The 20328-nt window shown below is 43.1% G+C and overlaps 2 protein-coding genes and 1 long non-coding RNA gene across 3 annotated transcripts; 2 read left to right on the forward strand and 1 right to left on the reverse strand.

The window, feature by feature from the left end:
• Positions 1 to 868: 868 nt before the first annotated feature.
• Positions 869 to 2014, forward strand: LOC136479977 (protein pxr-1-like). The gene has a single exon (XM_066477667.1). It carries the CDS (start codon positions 869 to 871, stop codon positions 2012 to 2014), a length of 1146 nt encoding a protein of 381 aa, XP_066333764.1.
• Positions 2015 to 10304: 8290 nt separating this feature from the next.
• Positions 10305 to 11690, forward strand: LOC136481984 (uncharacterized). The gene is made up of 3 exons (XR_010764930.1): positions 10305 to 10596; positions 10696 to 10805; positions 11381 to 11690. It is a non-coding gene; the product is annotated as an uncharacterized lncRNA (long non-coding RNA).
• A 4425-nt stretch (positions 11691 to 16115) lies between these two features.
• Positions 16116 to 19151, reverse strand: LOC136479978 (uncharacterized). Its single transcript, XM_066477668.1, has 7 exons — positions 19032 to 19151; positions 18733 to 18946; positions 18446 to 18643; positions 18186 to 18359; positions 17723 to 18112; positions 17423 to 17632; positions 16116 to 16187 (listed from the first exon to the last, which is right to left on the reverse strand). The coding sequence occupies exons 3-7, from the start codon at positions 18560 to 18562 to the stop codon at positions 16116 to 16118; spliced, it is 963 nt and encodes a 320-aa protein (XP_066333765.1). The 5' UTR covers positions 18563 to 18643; positions 18733 to 18946; positions 19032 to 19151.
• Between the last annotated feature and the right edge of the window lie 1177 nt (positions 19152 to 20328).

Below are 20328 nucleotides of genomic sequence, written 5' to 3' on the forward strand. Positions count from 1 at the left end.
AAAGTGCATTTGCATTGAGTTGAGGCATCTAGTGGCACTTGTGATCGTGTGAGCTGTAGGATTTCTTGTTACTCTTGGTTGTTGCTACCACCTAGATGACTTGGAGCAGCGGAGGATCATTGAGCGACATTGGTGATTGTTGCCGTCTCCGATCATGGTGATTGTGATGGGTTCTTGTACCTATTCCCCATGAAAGATCGCGAAAGGCAACTCTAGTGGATTGCTCATGGCTTGTGTAGCCTCTCTTATGTTGGTTCTTATGGCGCCCAAGTGTTGGGCTAGGCGTGTGATGCCTATTACCGTGGGAGCCACCAAGTGAGTGTCTCGCCACAATGTGGACGTAGGTTGCTGGCAAGCAACCGAACCATGGGGATAAATATTGTGTCTCATTGGTATTCATTTGATTGATATTTATCTCTTACTTGGTTTGGTAAAAGCTCTCTCACTCTTGTGCGTTATGATTCATAGTATATTTGTGTTGGGTGTGTTTTCTTGCCTTCCTAGTTGTGTAGCTTTTAGTGGTAATTAGTTGCCTAGTTTGCTCTCTTGTGTAGAATTAGTTGCTAGCTTGTTTGCTTGAGTGATAATCAACCTAGAGATCATAGCAACTAGCATGTGGTAGGTGGCTTACTTGTGGTGAAGTAGAGCTAGATCAAAACCGCACTTTTGCCATCTTGTTGTCTAACCAAGTTTGCTCTAGTGATTTGTAGAAATTTTATTATGCTATTCACGGCCCTCTAGCCATTTAGATCCTATCAAGTGGTATTGGAGCTGTGGTCACCATTAATTTGAGGCTTAACATCATTCGGTGTAACAATGGCTCAAATCAACAACACTAGAAGGCCACCCTAATTTGATGGCACGAACTATGGCTATTGGAAGGCAAAAAATGTGCACTCATTTGAAATCAGTGAATAGAAAGATTTGGGAGGATGTGGAGAAGAAAGTTGAGCTTGCAAATGCGGAGAATCCCACTCCAAGGGAAGAAGAGAAGCTCCAATTCAATGATATTGCTCTTAGTGCCATTGATGAAGCAATTGATCCAAAAGTGTTTGAGCAAATCAAAGATCTTGAGTCTGCTCATGAGGCATGGAAGAGATTCGAAGAATCATTTGAGGGCACACAAGCGGTCAAAGGTGCAAAGTCATACATTCTCAAAGAAAAGTTCACAAGCTTCAAGATGCAAGGAGAGTCTATTGCGGAGATGTTCTATAGGATCCAAGTAATTATGAATGATCTAAAGGGCTTGGGTGAAGAAGTGAAGGACAAGGATTTCTCTCATAAAGTCTTGAGGTGCTTGCCTCCAAGATTTGACACCTTGGTTACTATTCTTGTGAGAGGCGGCTTGGACACTATGACCCCAAACCAAGCACTAGGTGATGTGGTCACACAAGACACATACCGTGTGGAAAGGGATGGAGTTACCCAAGAGGATGAGAAGAAGAAGAATAGTGTGGCATTCAAATCCACCACATCATCCAAAAGCAAGGGCAAACAAAAGATGGAAGAACCAAGTGATGATGAAAGCTCAAGTGCTTGTGATGATGAAGATGAAGAAATGACTCTCTTTGTCGAGGATGAGAAGAAGAAGAATAGTGTGGCATTCAAATCCACCACATCATCCAAAAGCAAGGGCAAACAAAAGATGGAAGAACCAAGTGATGATGAAAGCTCAAGTGCTTGTGATGATGAAGATGAAGAAATGACTCTCTTTGTCTGCCGGTTTGGCAAATTCATGAAGAAGTGCTATGGTGCTAGGAGAAGAAAGGCACCTTCCAAAAACAAGGAAGAACCAAGAAGGTGCTTCAAGTGCAAGAGCAAGGATCATCCCATTATGGATTGCCCATACAATAGCGATGATGATGAGAAGAATGACAAGAAGGACAAGAAGAAGGACAAGAAGGATAAGAAGATGACCTTCAAGAAAAAGAAGGGTCACTCTTATTGTGTTACATGGGATAATGATGCTTCCTCTAGTGATGATGATGATGATGATAGTGATGATGAGAGGTAGACCACTAAGAAGAAGGCACTTGCAAGCATTGCTATCAGCAACAAGCCTTCTCTATTTGATGCTCCATCAACATGCTTCATGGCTAAGGCCAATAAGGTATAATCCGATGATGATGAGAGTGATAGTGAGAGTGAGGATGAGGAGGAGCCCTCCAAGGAGGAACTCATGGAGCTATTGCAAGAGGCTCATTCTTACATGGACAAGAAGATAAAAGAGTTCAAGGAATTACACAAGAAGCATCAAGCTCTTGAGCAATCCATTGATGAGCTCAATGCTACTTATGAGAGGCTAGTGGAAACCCATGAGAAGCTTGAAAAGGCTCACTCTTCTCTTGTTTCTCAATATAAGAAGGAACCTATTGAAATAGCAAGCGTAGGAGTAACTTGTGATATAATTGAAGAATCATTCTATACTCCTATTGTTGTTGCTCCTACTAACCCTTCATGTAGCTCATCCACTACTACTTCACCTATGGGTGATGGTTTCACCTATGATGCCTCACTTATGGTGGAAAATGAGACCCTCAAAAGAGAGGTCAATGAGCTCACTCACACTTTAGGCAAGGCCTATGGCGGTGAGGCCCGCTTGCTAAAGTGCTTGGGTAGCCAAAGATTTTCTCTTAACAAAGAGGGATTGGGCTATACCCCCAAGAATGGCAAGGCGGCATTTGTCCCTCACAAGACTAGTTTTGTGAAGGGCAATGGTTAGTTTTGCAATAGATGCAAACAGGTTGGGCATGTAGAGCAATATTGCAAGAATAAGAAGAATGCTAATGTATCCTCCATTCAATTTGATTCTTCTTTTTTTTTACCAAGGGTGTTAATGGTGTGAAAGCTAAGTTCATTGGTGCAGCTATCGTGGGCTCACAGAAGAAAGATATTTGGGTGCCCAAGAGCCTAGTCACTAACCTTGGAGGACCCAAAAAGGTTTGGATACCTAAAAAGAATTGATCTTCTCTTGTAGGTCAATTATAAAGCCGAAGGAAGGCTTTGTGTGCTTAATAGTGGGTGCACTCAACATATGACCGAAGATGCAAGAATGTTCAATTCAATCAACACAAGTGATAATGATGAGTTTGATAGTATTACTTTTGGTGACAATAGTAAAGGCAAGGTCAAGGGCTTGGTAAGATTGCTATATCTAATGACATGAGCATATCCAATGTGTTACTATTAGAATCTCTCAACTTCAACCTATTATCCATGGCACAATTGTGTGATCTTGGTTTCCAGTGCATATTTGGGGTTGATGATGCAGAGATCATAAGTGTGGATGGATCAGATTTGATCTTCAAAGGATTTTAGACACGAGAATCTCTATTTGGTGAACTTTGATGCTAGTGAAACTCAACTCTCAACTTGTTTGTTCACCAAGTCTAGCATATGTTGGTTGTGGCATAGGAGATTGACACATGTTGGCATGAAACAATTGGATAGGTTGATCAAGCATGATCTTGTGAAGGGTTTGAAAGATGAGAAGTTTGAAAAGGATAGACTGTGTAGCTCTTGTCAAGCCGGGAAGCTAGTTGGTAACACTCATCCCAACAAGAGCATGATGAAATTAAGCAATGCATTTGAGTTATTGCACATGGATCTCTTTGGGCCAACAACATAGACAAGTATTGGTGAAAATAAGTTTGGTTTTGTGATAGTGGATGATTACACAAGATACACATGAGTCTTCTTTCTTCTTGACAAAAGTGAAGTATTTGATATATTCAAATCATTTGTCAAGAGAAGCCAAAATGAGTTTGATACAAGGATCAAGAAGTGAGAAGTGACAATGGAAGTAAATTTAGGAACATAAGAATTGATGAGCTTTGTGATGAATTTGGAATCAAGCATCAACTCTCAGCCTAATACACTCCACATTCAAATGGCCTTGTTGAGATAAGAAGAACGTTGATTGACATGGCAAGGTCTATGCTTAGTGAGTATAATGTGAGTGATTCATTTTGGGCGGAAGCAATCAGCACGGCATGTTATTGTAGCAACCGTCTCTATTGTCACTGGCTCTTGAAGAAGACACCATATGAGCTATTGAATGGAAGAAAACCTAGCATTGCATATTTTAGAGTGTTTGGTTGTAGATGCTACATTCTCAAGAAAGGCCCTAGATTGAGCAAGTTTAAAAAGAAATGTGTACTCCACTACAAGCAAAGCATATCGTATTTGGAACAAGACTCATGGCATAGTAGAAGAGATGCATGATATTAGTTTGATGAAACAAATGGCTCTTAAGATGAGAATGAGAACTTAGATGATGTGAGAGGCATTCAATTGGCAAATGCTATGAAGAACACGGATATTGGTGATATTCGGTCTAGAGAGGTGATTGATGTGGAAGATGACAAAGATCAAGTGCTTCCTCCTCCAAATGTGCAAAACAACAATCAAGTTAGTACAAGTGGCTCTCATGATCAATCTCAAGTGCAACAAGTTCAAGATCAACATGTGGCTAGTTCATCACATGCAAATCAATCAAATGCACAACCAAACACTAGTGATCAAGTCCAAGTTCTCCAACCGGTTCACATTATAAGAGATCATCCTTTGGACCAAATTGTTGGTGACATAAGAAGTGGTGTGCAAAGTAGATCAAGATTGGCTTCATTTTATGAACACTACTCATTTGCATCATCATTTGAGCCAACCAAGATAGAATATGCTTTGATGGATGTTGATTGGGTGAATACAATGCATGAGGAGTTGAATAACTTCACCCTGCAATCAAGTTTGGGAATTAGTTGAAAGGCCAAAGAACTACAATGTGATTAGAACTAAGTGGGTCTTTCGGAACAAGCAAGATCAAGATGGCATAGTTGTGAGGAACAAGGCAAGATTAGTAGCACAAGGCTACACTCAAGTTGAAGGTCTTGATTTTAGAGAAACATATGCCCTGGTTGCAAGATTGGAAGCAATTAGAATCCTATTAGCTTATGCTTGTGCCCACAACATCAAGCTCTATCAAATGGATGTGAAGAGTGCATTCCTTAATAGCTATATCAATGAGTTGGTGTATGTTGAGCAACCCCCCGATTTTGAAGATGACAAGAAGCCCAACCATGTTACAAGCTAAAGAAGGTATTATATGGTTTGAAGCAAGCACCTAGAGTATGGTATTAGAGATTGAGAGATTTCCTTCTCTCTAAAGGGTTCAAAATTGAAAAGGTTGACAACACCCTCTTCACCAAGAAAATTGGCAGACTTGTTTGTGTTGCAAATATATGTTGACGATATCATCTTTGGATCAACCAATCAAGACTTTTGTGAAGAGTTTGGAGAGATGATGGGTAGTGAATTTGAAATATCAATGATTGGTGAGTTTAGCTGCTTCCTTGGTCTTCAAATCAAGCAAATGAAGAATGGCACCTTTGTGAGTCAAGGAAAGTACATCAAGGACATGTTGAAGAAGTTTGGATTAGATGCCAAAGCAATTCATACTCCTATGGGCACTAATGGTCATTTGGATTTGGATACAAGTGGTAATATGGTGGGTCAAAAGTTGTATCGGTCTATGATTGGAAGCCTACTCTATGTGACCACTTCAAGGCCAGATGTCATGTGTTAGTGTATGCATGTGTGCAAGATTTCAAACCTCACCTAGAGAAAGTCACTTGAAAGCTACAAAGAGAATATTGAGGTACTTGAAGCATACACCTAATGTTGGATTGTGGTAAGGGGTCAAACTTTGAGTTGATTGGATATTCAGACTCTGACTATGCAGGATGCAAGGTGGATAGAAAGAGCACATCGGGCACATGTCAAATGCTTGGAAGGTCACTTGTATCTTGGTCATCAAAGAAGCAAAATAGTGTTACACTTTCAACCGCTGAAGCGGAATACATATCGGCTGGTAGTTGTTGTGCACAATTGCTATGGATGAGAGCAACTTTGCAAGATTATGGGATCAAGTACAACCAAGTGCCATTGCTATGTGACAATGAGAGTGCCGTGAAGATCACCATTAATCTAGTTCAACACTCAAGAACAAAGCATATTGATATCTGACATCACTTCATAAGAGATTATCAATCCAAAGGGGATATTTCAATTGAGAGTGTGGGCTCCGAAGATCAACTTGCCGATATTTTCACCAAGCCACTTGATGAGAAAAGGTTTTGCAAGTTAAGAAATGAATTGAACATACTTGACTTCTCCAATATGAGTTGATGCACCCCATATATTTATATGATATGCCTCTCCTCCAACAAAGCAAAGGTGAAATTGTTTGGCATATGCATTCATACTTCTAAGGACTTGATTAGAGCATATAGACATAACTAGGAGCATTCATTAAAAGCAAAATGATTTTGATGCTTATATGGTACCACTATTGTTTCTATGCTTGATTAATCTAGTGGTGGCATATAATTTGTTCATGAGAATGCAAACCTAGTATTTGATCTAGCAAATGAGCAATCAAGTGTCTAGTTCAACTTTGAAAAGATAACCATTGAAAGATGTGTGAAGTAGCTTGCCAAAGGTTCAAACCGAATTAGATTGCTTATGCTAGTTGGCTAGCTCAAATCACAAGTCAAGTGATCCTCAACTTTAAGTGATCATCTCCATTGATTTCAAACGGTGTCTTGACACGACTCCTTCAACCCAACCGAAGATGCATCCTTTTATGGCAATTGATGCCAAAGTGGGAGAGAAACACAAAGATAGGGGGAGAAGAGAAGCATAAAGTTAGGGGGAGAAGAGTCATCATGATGAAGAATGGTCACCAAGAGAACTTTGAAGGATTGAAGGGGATCAATAAAAATTGAAGAGCACACAAGTAGAAGGAGCAAGCTCATGAACATATTTGCATTTGAATGTGCATTGTTCATATGCTTGATTGTATTTGCATAAGTTTTTGAAATTTGATATACATGCTTGTGTGCTGCTTGCTAGTTGTAATACTTGAATGATGAAATGTAAACTAGCATGCATAGGATGATAACTAGACTTTTGTTTAGTCAAGTGGTACTAGAGCCTTACTTCTAATGTTGATCTCATGAGGTATCTAGTGTTTTTGTTATCTAAGCTACTCATGGTGCTAAGGGTGGACTTATTTGTGCAACTTCGATTGGTATCATGCTTCAAAGGTCAATCCTATACACCTTAGCATCATTTGGTAGTAGTAACTCTCCCACAATTTATATCCATGCATATGTGCAAGCTTTAAACCAAACACACTAGCACATATATTGGGGGAGCTAATACTACCAAATCGGGTTTGTAGTACTTGTCCAAATCCTTTACACATGGTAAAATTGCTTGGGCAAGCAACTCAAATTCAAATTTGAATTTAATTCATATGTTTGTGAAGGTTGTCATCAATTACCAAAAAGAGGGAGATTGAAAGCCCTAGTTTGGTTTTGGCTAATTGATGAAACCCATTGGACTAACCCTATGCTCAAAGTGTGTAGATGAGATAGGTTGGTCCAAGTCCAAGAAGGAGCTAGATGGCACTCAAAGATGATGGAGATAGCCACAAGGTGATGATCAAGTGCTCCAACATGGAAAAGAAGAAAGAGAAAAATAAAATCCTATAGACTCAAGGCAAAGGTATAAGATAGGGCTTTTGTTTTGCCGGTCAAGACGCAATAGAGTGCGTGATTGGGTTTAGAATAGATAGCTATACTATTAAGAGGGGAAATCTTAAAGCGAATGCAGTTATCTAAGTGCCACTAGGTGATCTAACTCCTTACATGTGCATTAGGACCTAGTGAGTGCTAACAACCCTTGAAAATGTCTTGTGAAAATGTTAACTCACATACACAAATGTTTGGATCTTTGTGGAGTTAACAATTTTGCACAAGGGTTGAAGAAAAGAAGAGAAGGAGCTGCTCTGCCTGCATCGAATATGAAGTCGTAGGCATCAGACAAAGTGAGGTAACATCCGATGGCTTACCCTAACTCAGGCTCAGCGCTAGTGCTGCAATTGGACGCTAGCGGAACATGCATCAAACAAATGGTTTGTTGTCCGATGTGATTTGGGCACCTCAGGATGGCTACAGACTTGCATCAGATGAAAAGCGGCGCGTGCATCGGACGCAATGCTAGCACTATTCACATGAAGACTGAAAGAGTCAATGGAGCATCGAACGCCGAAGTGTGTCCGATGGACCCCCATCGGACGTGTCCGATGTGATTTGGAGCTCTCTAGAAGACATCGGACGCTGAGGAGCAACTAGTCCGATGTGCATCAGATGCTATGACGCGGAGAGAGCCGTTGGTGCGTAACTGCTATTTCAAACAGCTAGTCGCTGGGGTGATGACACGTGCAGCATTAGACATTCATGTTTTGTCCGATGTCTACAGTGTCATCGTTCGATGGTCCCATAGAAAGCCCAATGAAGGGGTAACAGCTACTTGAGCCATTGGGGCTCTATAAATAGAGGTTGGCTAGCTCTTGCTCACTCTCTTGGCCCTCCAACATATTGATACACCTTGTGAGGCATACTTAAGCCTCTCCCACTCATCTCCTTCATTGATCCATCATCTTTGTGAGATTAGGAGTGATTCAAAGTGTATTTGCATTGAGTTATGGCATTTAGTGGCACTTGTGATCGTGTGAGCTGCGGGAGTTCTTGTACTCATGGTGATTATCGCCACCTAGACGGCTTGGAGCAGCGGAGGATCATTGAGCGACATTGGTGGATTATTGCTAGCTCCGGTCGTGGTGATTGTGAGAGGTTCTTGTGCCTATTCCCCTTAGAACATCGTGAAAGGCAACTCTAGTGGATTGCTCGTGGCTTGTGTAGCCTCTCTTGTGTTTGGTCTTACAGCGCCCAAGTGTTGGGCGAGGCGTGTGATGCCTATTACTGCGCGAGCCACCAAGTGTCTCGCCACAATGTGGATGTAGGTTGCCAGCAAGCAACCGAACCACGGGGATACATATTGTGTCTCATTGGTATTCATTTGATTGATATTTATCTCTTGCCTGGTTCGGTAAAAGCTCTCTCACTCTTGTGCATTACGATTCGTAGTATACTTGTGTAGGGTGTGTTTGCTTGCCTTCCTAGTTGTGTAGCTTTTAGTGGTAATTAGTTGCCTAGCTTGCTCTCTTGTGTAGAATTAGTTGCTAGCTTGTTTGCTTGAGTGATGATCAACCTAGAGATCATAGCAACTAGCATGTGGTAGGTGGCTTGGCTTGTGGTGAAGTAGAGCTAGAGTAAAACCACACTTTTGCCATCTTGTTGTCTAACCAAGTTGCTCTAGTGATTTGTAGAAATTTATTAGGCTATTCACCCCCTTCTAGCCATGTAGATCCTATCAATCTAGCTCCATCAAAATTAGATCACTAGGCCCATATCAAACCAAGTATAAAAATTTGATACCATTTTGGATCGTTTCGGGGGTAGCCTCAGTTCAACCACTAACTACTTCGTACCGTCACGAAGGAATTCATTTAAACTATAGAAATAGCAAACCAACTCTGAAAAATCTGAAACTTTGTGTTTCCTGAACTTGTGGACGTACAAGGTTGAGAAAAGGTTTGAGGCACATACGTGACACCGTAGTGCACAAGAGTTGTGGAAACTTAGGAGTTGTAGCCAGGGTTCTATGAAATGGCCTATTCAGTTTGTGAACCATGTATATTCCGGCTCTGTCGAAAAGATTGAAAACGAGAACATAAAATTGTTGTATAATCTTTCCATAAAAAGATTCAAATAATTTTAACAAAGTTGATACTATACATTGTTTACAAATGGATACATCCCTCACATAGCAATATGTAACTATACGAGAGATGTACCCATTTGTGAACGATATATATTATCACTTCGTTAAATCCTTAGAATTTTTATAGCGGGCTTATACACCCATATTATGCCCTCATGTGGATTTTTAGAATTTTTTGGACCACTTTACGATATTATTGCTTTTTTCCATCAGAGTCGCCGACACACAAGTTTGAGTAATCTGGAACAAACCACTTGATTTTCCATCGGTTTTTACGATGAGTTGCGACATTGTTTGACAAATCTACTTATAAATATTTTTGTCTAATTTTTGGACATTGTTTGACACGATACATGGTTTAAGTCGGAGTTACTTTTTAAAACCATATAAAAATTATACTGTATATAGAAACTCAAATTATAGCCGGGACTGGAAAACCTCCCAAGCTAGGTCGAATTTAGCCTGGCCCGTTTAAGTGATGCGCGCTCCTAACTGGGCTCTAGGCCCGTGATGTTGCCTGCCGTGTGTGCCATTGGATGGTGATCCAGTGGCTCCCATCACGCGCCGTCTGGTACAAAACGGCGACGGCGGCCGCCCCGTAAACACTAGGTCCCTAGCTCGTTTTGACCCCCTCCCACCCTCTCCCGCGGTAGCGACGGGTGAGCGCCGCCTCCCTCTGCGATGCGCGCACGCCACCGCCTCTCTCTGTGATGCGCGCAACCCGCAGCCGTCAGCTCCCTCTATGTTTCTCAATCTCCCTAATAGATCTCCTGCTTGCTCGAGCAGACGGCAGTAGGATCCAACTCGAGCACACGGCAGTAGGACTGCAGTAGTATCCAACTCGAGCAGACGGTAGCCCTCTCCCTCTCCAGGATGCAGGCAAGATCAAGATCGGTGGAATCAACGGTGAGTTTGTACCCCCAAACTTGTTCTTCATGCTCGATAGGTTGGGTTTGGAGTCTTTGACTGGGTTCTCTCTACGCCTGCGTCTGTGATTTTGCTCAGGATTCGGAAGGATCGTCAGGCTCGTGGCCAGGGTCGTCCTCCAGAGCGAGGGTGTCGAGCTGGTCGCCGTCAACGACCCATTCATCGCCCTCCCGAGCGAGGATGTCGAGGTGCGTCTGTGATTTCGCTTAGGATTACATGGTATGCGCCTCAATCTATTGCGTTTGTTCCGTGCCATGAGTAGATCTGGTGGTTTACAGGGTTCTATGGTGGGTTTAGCACCGATCCGTAGGCCAGCGTGCTCGATTTGGTTAATCGTGGCTTCCAGAGTTGTTTTCACTTTAATTCTTTACTAGGTCTCCGTAGATCTAGTTAATGTGTAGTTCTCCTGTGCGTTCGCCGATAGCTGTTGGTTCACGGATGACCGGTTCCAGTTGGAATCGCAAGCTAAATGCTGGAATGTAAGTATAACTTCAAATTTTCTGCTAGTTAGACAAAGGAAAAAAAAAACTGCAAATTGGAACGTATCCTGTTCCCGGCACCCAATGGATCTCATGCACGATTCTTTGTTTAACCGTAGACATTGTTGACATAGAAGTACAGGCCGGCCAATGCAATGACCCCGACGACAATAGCAATAGGCAAGGCTTGCCTGCAAATTATTTTGTTAATTCTGTTAACTGATTAATTAGCTTTTGTGTTCAAGCTGTGAGCTAGTGTATTACTAACTCCTTTGATTCTGCAGGAACCCTGAGGACATCCCGTGGGGTGAGGCAGGTGCTGAGTATGTCGTGGAGGACATCCCAACATATGCTTGATGCTTAATTTCAATTTGATATTGCAGAGCTGCAGCAGCCGGATGCAGCCGGTGGCTAGGCCTAGCTAGATTATTTTTTGTTTAATGTTCGGTGCTAAGCATTGGTACAATCTCCCATCAAATATACGCTGATATCAACATCCTGCGGTATTTTCATGTTCATGCTTTATGCAGAGCAATGTAAACATGTACTATATTAATCTGAGCATGTATGTGTTGCTGGATGGTTGGGCTGTAATCTTTCTTATGTCGGCCTTCCTATGTTAATTGTGAATAGGCTGGCCTGTCAAGATATTTATGGGCTAGGCTAGTAAAAATAGTACGTGGGCTGCACAAATAGGCTTTGCCCAATTAAATATGCAATGGATAAAATAAAATGGGCCAAAAATAATAATTAAATTGACGGGAGTTAAATGGACCTGGCCCAAAAAACCACAAAAATAAGCTTGGCCCAAAAAGCCTCCAAAATGGGCTTGTCCAATTTAAGCCTGCCAACCACATGGCTCTTAACAGGCCGCATATTTAATTTTATGACATTTTTCTGTTCTGCCACATCAGCTGCCTACATGGCGTGGCGTGGCATGGCATAGACCTATGACATGCAAAATAAACTGATGTTATAAAGCACAGTTATGATGCTCATTTTTTGACATTATGATTTATGTCACCGGTATGTCATAAAACGTGAACTGTGACATGAATTTCGTGTATTATGACAAAAGTAAAATGTCAAAAAATGACAGGGTTGTTGTAGTGCTACAAATTGGAGGTGTTCCAAGGGCAAGGGAGTACCTCACCACCTTCATCTACCTCTAAGGAAGTTTGGTAAAACTCAGATCTGAAATCTACGCTTCCTTTTCTATGATTTCGTAGCTTCCCTGTAAGGGTTGGTAGTATCGACGAGTTTGCGTCGGAACTACCAATAGCTGTCGGTAATTCCGGCCCAAACTGTCGGTACCTCTGATAGTTGCTGATTTGCTGCTTTGAGTTTGTGTTTAAGAATTTTTAGGTACGTCTATTCACTCCCCTCTAGGCAGGATCAGATCCTTTCACCTTGCATGCGCGGCAAACAAAGAGGACACACGATCTGCCACATCTCACATCTCCTTTTAATCATGAAAATCATGCTCACGTGCGCCTGCCCCATCTATCGCCCGTGTAAACGGAAACAAATCAATTCCCTCGCTATCCCGACAAACGTCCTATGCACTTTCCATCTCTCATGCATGTCGACTATCTCTATCTATAACTAAAAATTGTGAAGAGAAGACTCTACCCGGCATAAGTCGTGCGTCGGCCCGCCTCGCTCTGCCCGGCTTCGCTCGCTCCCCCACGATAGTCTACCCGGCCCCATGAAAACTTCTCTTCAAATACCCGTTCCCGTGGGCCCTATGCGATCAGGCCTGAGGAAATGCCACCCACACGCTGAACGTAATCATCCGGTCAGCTTCTGATCTCGGCAAACAGAACGAACGATCGTGCGCCACAGTCATTAATCATGCATGCGTGGCTAATGCGATTTTCTCCCGTAGTCACTTAGAGCATCTCCAAGAGTTTGTCAAATTTTACTTGACAAATCTTGTGATTTGCCAACTTCCAAAATTATATGCCAAGTAAAAAAACAATCCATTTCCAAGAGTTTGACATTTTTGACTTGGTAAAATAAAAAACCCGTTAACAAAACGAAGAGGCCCGCTAAGCGAACGAAGAGCCCCGCTAAACGAACGAAGAGCCCCGCTAAGCGAACGAAGAGCCCCACTAAGAAACGAAGAGCCCCGGATGCCAAGCCGTATACGCGCGCGCGAAGGGAAGATTTGCCAAGTTGCTATTGATGCCAAGTTGTTTTGCCAAACTGTTGGAGGCTATTTTTTTTTGCCAAAATTATATGGATACCAAGTTGAGATAGCGAACTCTTGGAGATGCTCTTATCTCTCTTATCTTTCTTTCCTTGCATGCGCAACAAACAAAGAGACACACGATCTGCCACATCTCACATCTCCTTTCAATCACGAAAATCATGCTCACGTGCGCCTGCCCCATCCATCGCCCGTGTAAATGGAAACAAATCAATTCCCTCACTAGCGCGGCAAACGTCCTATGTACTTTCCATCTCTCATGCACGTCGATTATAAATTAAAACAAATCAATATTCGTCACGTCACGCATGGCAACAAATAAATAGGCCTTCCTCGCTTTTCTCCGATTGGCCATAGCTCGGCGCTGCGGCGGAGGCTGAAGACGCCGCTTGCCATACTCTCGGCAACCCCACCAACCAAGGCCTAGCACCAGAGCCGTCGAAGCCGAGGACAGGGTTGGCGGCGCGGACGGAGGCTGAGGCGGAGGAGGCGAATACGCCGCACGCGTGAGGATGTCCATCGCCGCCCATCGTTGTCTATTGCCGCCCATCGACACCGCTGTGGCCCACCGCCGATGCGCATGCTGGGATAGCTATCTCCCCATTGATGTCCTACGAAAAATCTATGGTGCCAACACCAAGGGGCATGAGGACTTCCTCGCTGACCTCAGCATCATCAACCGCCTCCGCCGGCGGAATCTCGTCAAGCTCGTCGGTAATAAATTCTCTATTCCCCCTGCTCAGCACATTGCGTATATCCTTCATCCTATTAATGCTTTTTAAACTTCTTACTATCAACTCCGTCTAAACTACCGTGGCCGTTCTTATCGACAGTAGTGTCAAAATTAGTTGGATTGATTTGATATAGGTAGTCTACATGGGCAGACAGATGGGGAAAACGAGGAAAGCTTAGTAGACTGGATTTGTTCAAATTGGATTAAACGAGGAAAGCTTAGTAGATTGGATTTGTTCAAATTGGATTATTATTGTACGATAAAACATGCAATATGATTTTCTGATTACAAATTAAGTCTTTGATGATGAAGAATTGTGAGTTAAAATGCTGTTTTTTCTTCATATTAGTGAACTATGCTAATAGGCTGTTTACAGAAGTTATGGATCACACTGTACATCATGGTTATTTCGGTACTTAACGAATATGCAGTACACCGTGTTTAAATATTTAAGGCAATAGTAGCCAACGTGTTTTATCATTGATGTCTAATTTTATACAGGCTGAACGCTCACTACTTCTATTTTCTTTCTGCATAACTACGGCAAGGAGGGAAGAGCTTGGCTGAGATTTTGGGATATTGCATAGTAACTGCTTTTTGTCTATAGGTGAGCAAAAATTCCTATCTACGTAATTGGTCATAATGAACATATAGTATACTATTGGTTTATGCTTTAGCACACTTATACATTAACAGATTCTATATTAACAAACTGGACTTGAGTTATGTAATTTGTCAAAGAAAGATAAGTAATTTATCAATTTTGTGCAAGACTCTGTAACCTGTACAATTCAGTAAAAGTACAATCTAGGCTGCAAGGTATATGAAAAAAAGTAGAATAAGGCTGGAATCATAATTTGGCAACATAAATGCAAGCCTGATGAAAATTGCAGTTTGAGCACGCCATTTAGAACGAGATTATAAGCTTGGCATGAACACGCAAGGCTCTAGATCGAACGAGAGTATTTTTAGTTGGAAAACTATAATTCCATATGACATTCCAAGTGATATAGATACCTAATATTGAAAGCTTATGTAATATTGATGTTCCGAACATTACGCTTGCAGAATCATTTTTGGGTAACAGTACAACACACGTTCATACATATGTTATCGTGGCATTATTTTTTTCCGTTGCAACGCACGTGCATTTACCATAGTAAATAAACACTACGGGATACAGTAGATTTGCCGAGTGTCAAGGGCACTCGGCAAACGCCCAAAAACACTCGGCACATACTTTGCCGAGTGTTACACTCGGCATACAGCACACGGCATTGATTTGTCGGCAAACAGTAGTTTGCCGAGTGTTTTTCATCGGGCACTCGGCAAACAGTTTGCCGACTGTCAGTAAACACTCGGCAACAATAAACTCTCGGCAAAAAAAAATTGACGGGATGGAACGGCGATGTCGATTTTGCCGAGTGCACGACGGAAAACACTCGGCAAAGTTTCTCAACTTTGCCGAGTGTTAGAACTAAAACACTCGGCAAAGTTTCCCAAGTTTGCCGAGTGTTAGAAATAAAACACTCGGCAAAGTTTCTAAAGTTTGCCGAGTGTCAGAACTAAAACACTCGGCAAAGTTTCCAAAGTTTGCCGAGTGTCAGAACTAAAACACTCGGCAAAGTTTCCAAAGTTTGCCGAGTGTCAGAACTAAAACACTCGGCAAAGTTTCCAAAGTTTGCCGAGTGTTAGAACCAAAACACTCGGCAAAGTTTCCCAAGTTTGCCGAGTGTCAGAACTAAAACACTCGGCAAACAAGTTCCAGCGGTCAGATTTTATGGTCACTTTGCCGAGTGTCCACTGGAATACACTCGGCAAAGAAGGTTACCAGAATGGAAAATGGTTTTTTTTTAATAATGTCACATATCTGTCAATCCACAAAAAAAACCATGACAATTCACAATAAAACATCATGACAGGCATAATTATTTGTCACAGGTATCATAATTCACAATAAACCATCATCATAATTCACAATAAACCATCATCACATGTCACAATAAACCATCATCTCAATTTACAATAAACCATCATCACAAGTCACAACTAAGACACAATACAAATGCAATCACTACGTAGGCCCTTGGAACCTCTGCGACAAATCTGGGTCTTGAAACTGATTATTTGATGCCGCCGATTGATTCTGCACAAAAGAGAAGTATTCGAAACAGTGTTAGCTTCCTTTTTAACAGTGTTAGACTTCATATTGCAAAGTGAATTTCAGTATCGAAATGTGTGCATCTAAAGCACTCGGCATTGTCACTGTTTCCCGTAGTGAGAGGAGGTTTCTCTTTTCTTTAAACCGTGTCAAGAGTTGAAGGGATGAAAAGTGCATGCATCCAGTCAATGAGGCACGTTACCTTATCCTGCTACAAAGATTTCTTTAACCAATTCTGCAGGTTCGTTGCTGCAGAGCTACACGGCCTGCCTCTCTGAATAATATTTAGAAGCGTGCATGAATGCATATACAGACACGCGTCATTCATAGGGAACAGTATTAAACTGCTGGCAATGATTCCAACATATTTTAACTGCATTATGGATTCAGTACCGACCTTCCTTAGGTACGTGTTGCTGTATTCAGCTATATACGGTGGGTTTGACACTTGGAGCTAGGCACCGTGGAGGTTAAAATATAGTGACATGATTGGCCGTTTTATAATCTCCTAGTTGTAGTAACATGCACGCTGACTGGCTCTATCTTGCTTGTGTGATGACTGAATCTTATTATGTGTAGTAGTGGTCGTGGATGATGCAAAGAATTAAACTGGGAAGCATATGTCGTCAGGTGGTTAATGAGCCTCTTACACGCAACTGAAAGTACCAATCAACACAAACCTCCGGAACCTAGGCCTTTTTCATTGACTATAAACAAATGTGTGGTCTCCATTAGATCTTGGAAAGAAGACAGATAGCCAGAATGCGGTCATAACAAGACCGATGTATCAAAAAAATGTTTAGCACAAAGCAAAAATGTTCAGCACAAAGCAAGGATTAGTTCACTCTAGACATGAATGTGTCAGCAGCAGCAATGAAGTCTAAGCTCTTTGCCGATCAAGAGGAACGTAAAGTTCAAAGACTAGCTGCTACTGTAATAAATCATCAGGTTAGTATGTGTTCCTACCAGGGGGCAGTAGCACCCTGCCATCAAATCCAGCAGGCATGAGCCCCAGACCAGTGCAGGGGAGATGCAAAATACTTGCTCCAGTCAAAATAAATTTATATTTTGAACATCATCTTATTTCCTATGTATCCCTGAGTACTTTTTTCATTGAAAGCAGTAAAGGAGCTTGCTGACACTTTGGACAGCTTATTTAACACATTCCTAAAAGTATGTCAAATATTTTATGGGAGATATCAAGGTGTCAAGTGACTCACAGGAGTAGTTGTGGGTGGCTGAGGTGAAGGGAATAGCATCGGTGGCGGTGGCAAAGGTTGACCCATACTCGATGCAAAATTCTGCATGTATTGGAACATTTGGTCCATCCTCAACCGACTTTCTTCGTCCATCCTCTGCCGCTCGGCCTCTAACCGCTCCACCCTCGCCTCCATCTCCTCCCGTTGCTTCTTTTCTGCTTCCACCTGGGCCTAAAATATTTCATCGCAATGTTACAATGCAAAGCAATGCAAAGCTAAAGTACATAAGAACCAACGAATGATGAATGGAAGAGAAAGAACCTGGAGAGCCTCTATCTGGAACTGTGCAGTGGTCGGCCGTGGGCGTATCGCTGGGCTCGAGTCCGTGCTCCTTGCTCTGATCTGGGAGAGAGTGGGAGTAGAGGCCGTGTCAATTACGCTGTCGCCAATCCAATACCGACCATGCTTCTTGCCTCCTCCCACCCTCATCACGATTTCTCCATCAATATCCTGGGAGCTCGGATTGAACTGTGGCCCGTGAACCTCCCTTGCCATCGTTGTATACTGGGTGACGCGGCTGTGGATGCTTGGATGGCTGTACGCCTCAGGCGGGTCCTCCGGGTTGAAGTCGATGTCGGCCGTCGCCTTGCCCTTTTTGGACAGAACCCATGCCTTGAGCTGGGAGCAAGACTGGCCATCATGTGACGACGACTACGGCAAAAATGCAAAATGATTAGAAATTATGCAGAATTGAGCGTTAGAATACAGAAATGGAGTTGCATACCCATTTTTCCCTATATTCATCAAGGCTCAGGCTGCCTTGATGGTGTGATGCACCTGGCATCTGCAAACGCCGCTCCCGGCAAGCAAGGTGGTGCTCCAACCACCCGGGCTGCAACCACTCATCCACCATCTTTTCCCAGCACCGGATATGCGCTCGGCACCACCACGGAGGCACCTACATCATCAAGCATGTGACTTATGAAAAAAGAAATTAAGCGTAATTAATCTCAAATAAAGTAAGTATCAACGTTCTTTGCTTACACTCATGAATTGGTCCTTGGTCAGGTTCATTGTCCTTGCCTCTTCTTTTTTAACCTTCATGGTTCTGTATTGAGCGTAGAACTCGATGATGGCCTGGACGCGCGCCTCGTAGTGCATGTCCTTCACGAGCTTCTTGGCGGCTTGTTCAGAGACGGACTTCGCCTTGGCCTCGAATCCCTCCTGGCATCTGTAGAAGTCCTGCATATAGAGGCGATGTATAAAGTTATTATTTCAAGAATGTCCAGTGAAGGTGATGTATTGAGCAATGTAGTACGAGGAATACTTACCCATAGCTCGCCCTTCACCCGCTCCGCTATGTTGGTGAATCTCCTGCGATCACGATCAGAGACGTCGGGGGCGGCGACGTAGTGGTCCCACGTGTAGGCCGGCTCCCGCTGTCCGGCGTACACCACCAAGCCAGGGAAGTGTTCCCTGCACAAAAGGCCAAGGATGCCGTTGACCTTGCGGTTGTGATCACCCCCACTGAGCTTAATCCAACTCCTGCACAAGTGATTAATATAAATTATTAGTTTCTTTTATAATTTTCAACATATCAAAATTATTGCGAATATTTAAAGTTACTTACCTGGTCCCTGTCGGTTTAATCAGCGGGCGTTTATGCTCAGGTATCGGACGCCTCGGGAGGGACGAGGGACCTCGCAACCAGATCTTGGACTGGGCATCCCCTGCCTCCTCCCCCTCTCTCTCCCCCTCCCCCTCCTGCTCCTGCTCCTGCTCCTGCTCCTCCTCCTCCTCCTCCTCACCAGAGGCGTGTGCGGAAGGTACCTCCTCCTCCTCAGACGTCGGGGGGTTAGGTTCAGGCGATGGGGTCCTCGCCCTACCCTTCCGTCGACCCCTCTGCCTCTGCCTCTGCCTCTGTCTCTGCTCCTGCTCCTGGTCCTGCTCCTCCTCCTCCTCACCCCTGCCTCGAGGCCTACCTCGACGCCTCCCAGAACCTGACCCTAACCCAGAACCTGAACCTGAACCCCTCCCTACAGCGGCGATTCTCTCGCAAATCGCCGCGAGCTTCCTCGTAGCGCCCACCATTGCTCAATTACCTGCAAATAAAAAGAGTAAACCAATCAGCACAGATAAACAAAACATACTTAGAAAGATATGATAAATAATAAATAAATTAGTATGACTCATACATGTATTAGAAATAATCGTCATGATCGGGATTAGCTGGATCATAAGTCTCATCATCACTATCACGCATGTCGATATAATCATGCCCGTGCTCCGAAGGAGGAATGTCGTGATCACTGTCATTGCCTAATTGTAATCGCTGAAGTAGTTCTAAGTCCTTCTCATTCTGAACCTCGTCTCCAGCGTCCTCATCAGCAACCCCTTCATTGTCTACTTCCATTCCGATCGCTTCGGTTAAATCTATCACAAAACTCCCTTCGAGCCCATCTTCTTGGAAGAACTCTCCGTCATATGTGTTGGGGTCTATATTGTAATCTTCATTGTTTGGTACAGGTAGTTTACCGTGTGGCGATACCTTGTACACAACATCCCAACCCTTAAGACGGTTGTCGGTTTGGCACGGGTATGACAAATAATAAACTTGTGTGGCCTGTTGAGCCACAATATAGACGTCGTCTCCTGGTAAGACGGATGATTGTCGAATTTCAACTAGCCCAAGATTAGGGGTGCGTCTCACGACATCTGGATCAAACCAATGACATTTGAATATGACTGGATTAAGAGGTTTGCAACCATGAAAAGTTAGTTCGTATATTTCTTCAATTATTCCGTAGTACTCGACCCCATCAAAGCCTGGCGTAAAAACTCCGGTATTTGTGGTTCTTCGATTGGGCCGACTCTGCTCGTGCCTTGTTGTGTGAAAGCGATATCCATTGACGTCATAACCGGTAAAC

This window comes from Miscanthus floridulus, chromosome 9, assembly GCF_019320115.1.
Source record: "Miscanthus floridulus cultivar M001 chromosome 9, ASM1932011v1, whole genome shotgun sequence".
In the NCBI taxonomy this organism is placed as follows: Eukaryota; Viridiplantae; Streptophyta; class Magnoliopsida; order Poales; family Poaceae; genus Miscanthus; species Miscanthus floridulus.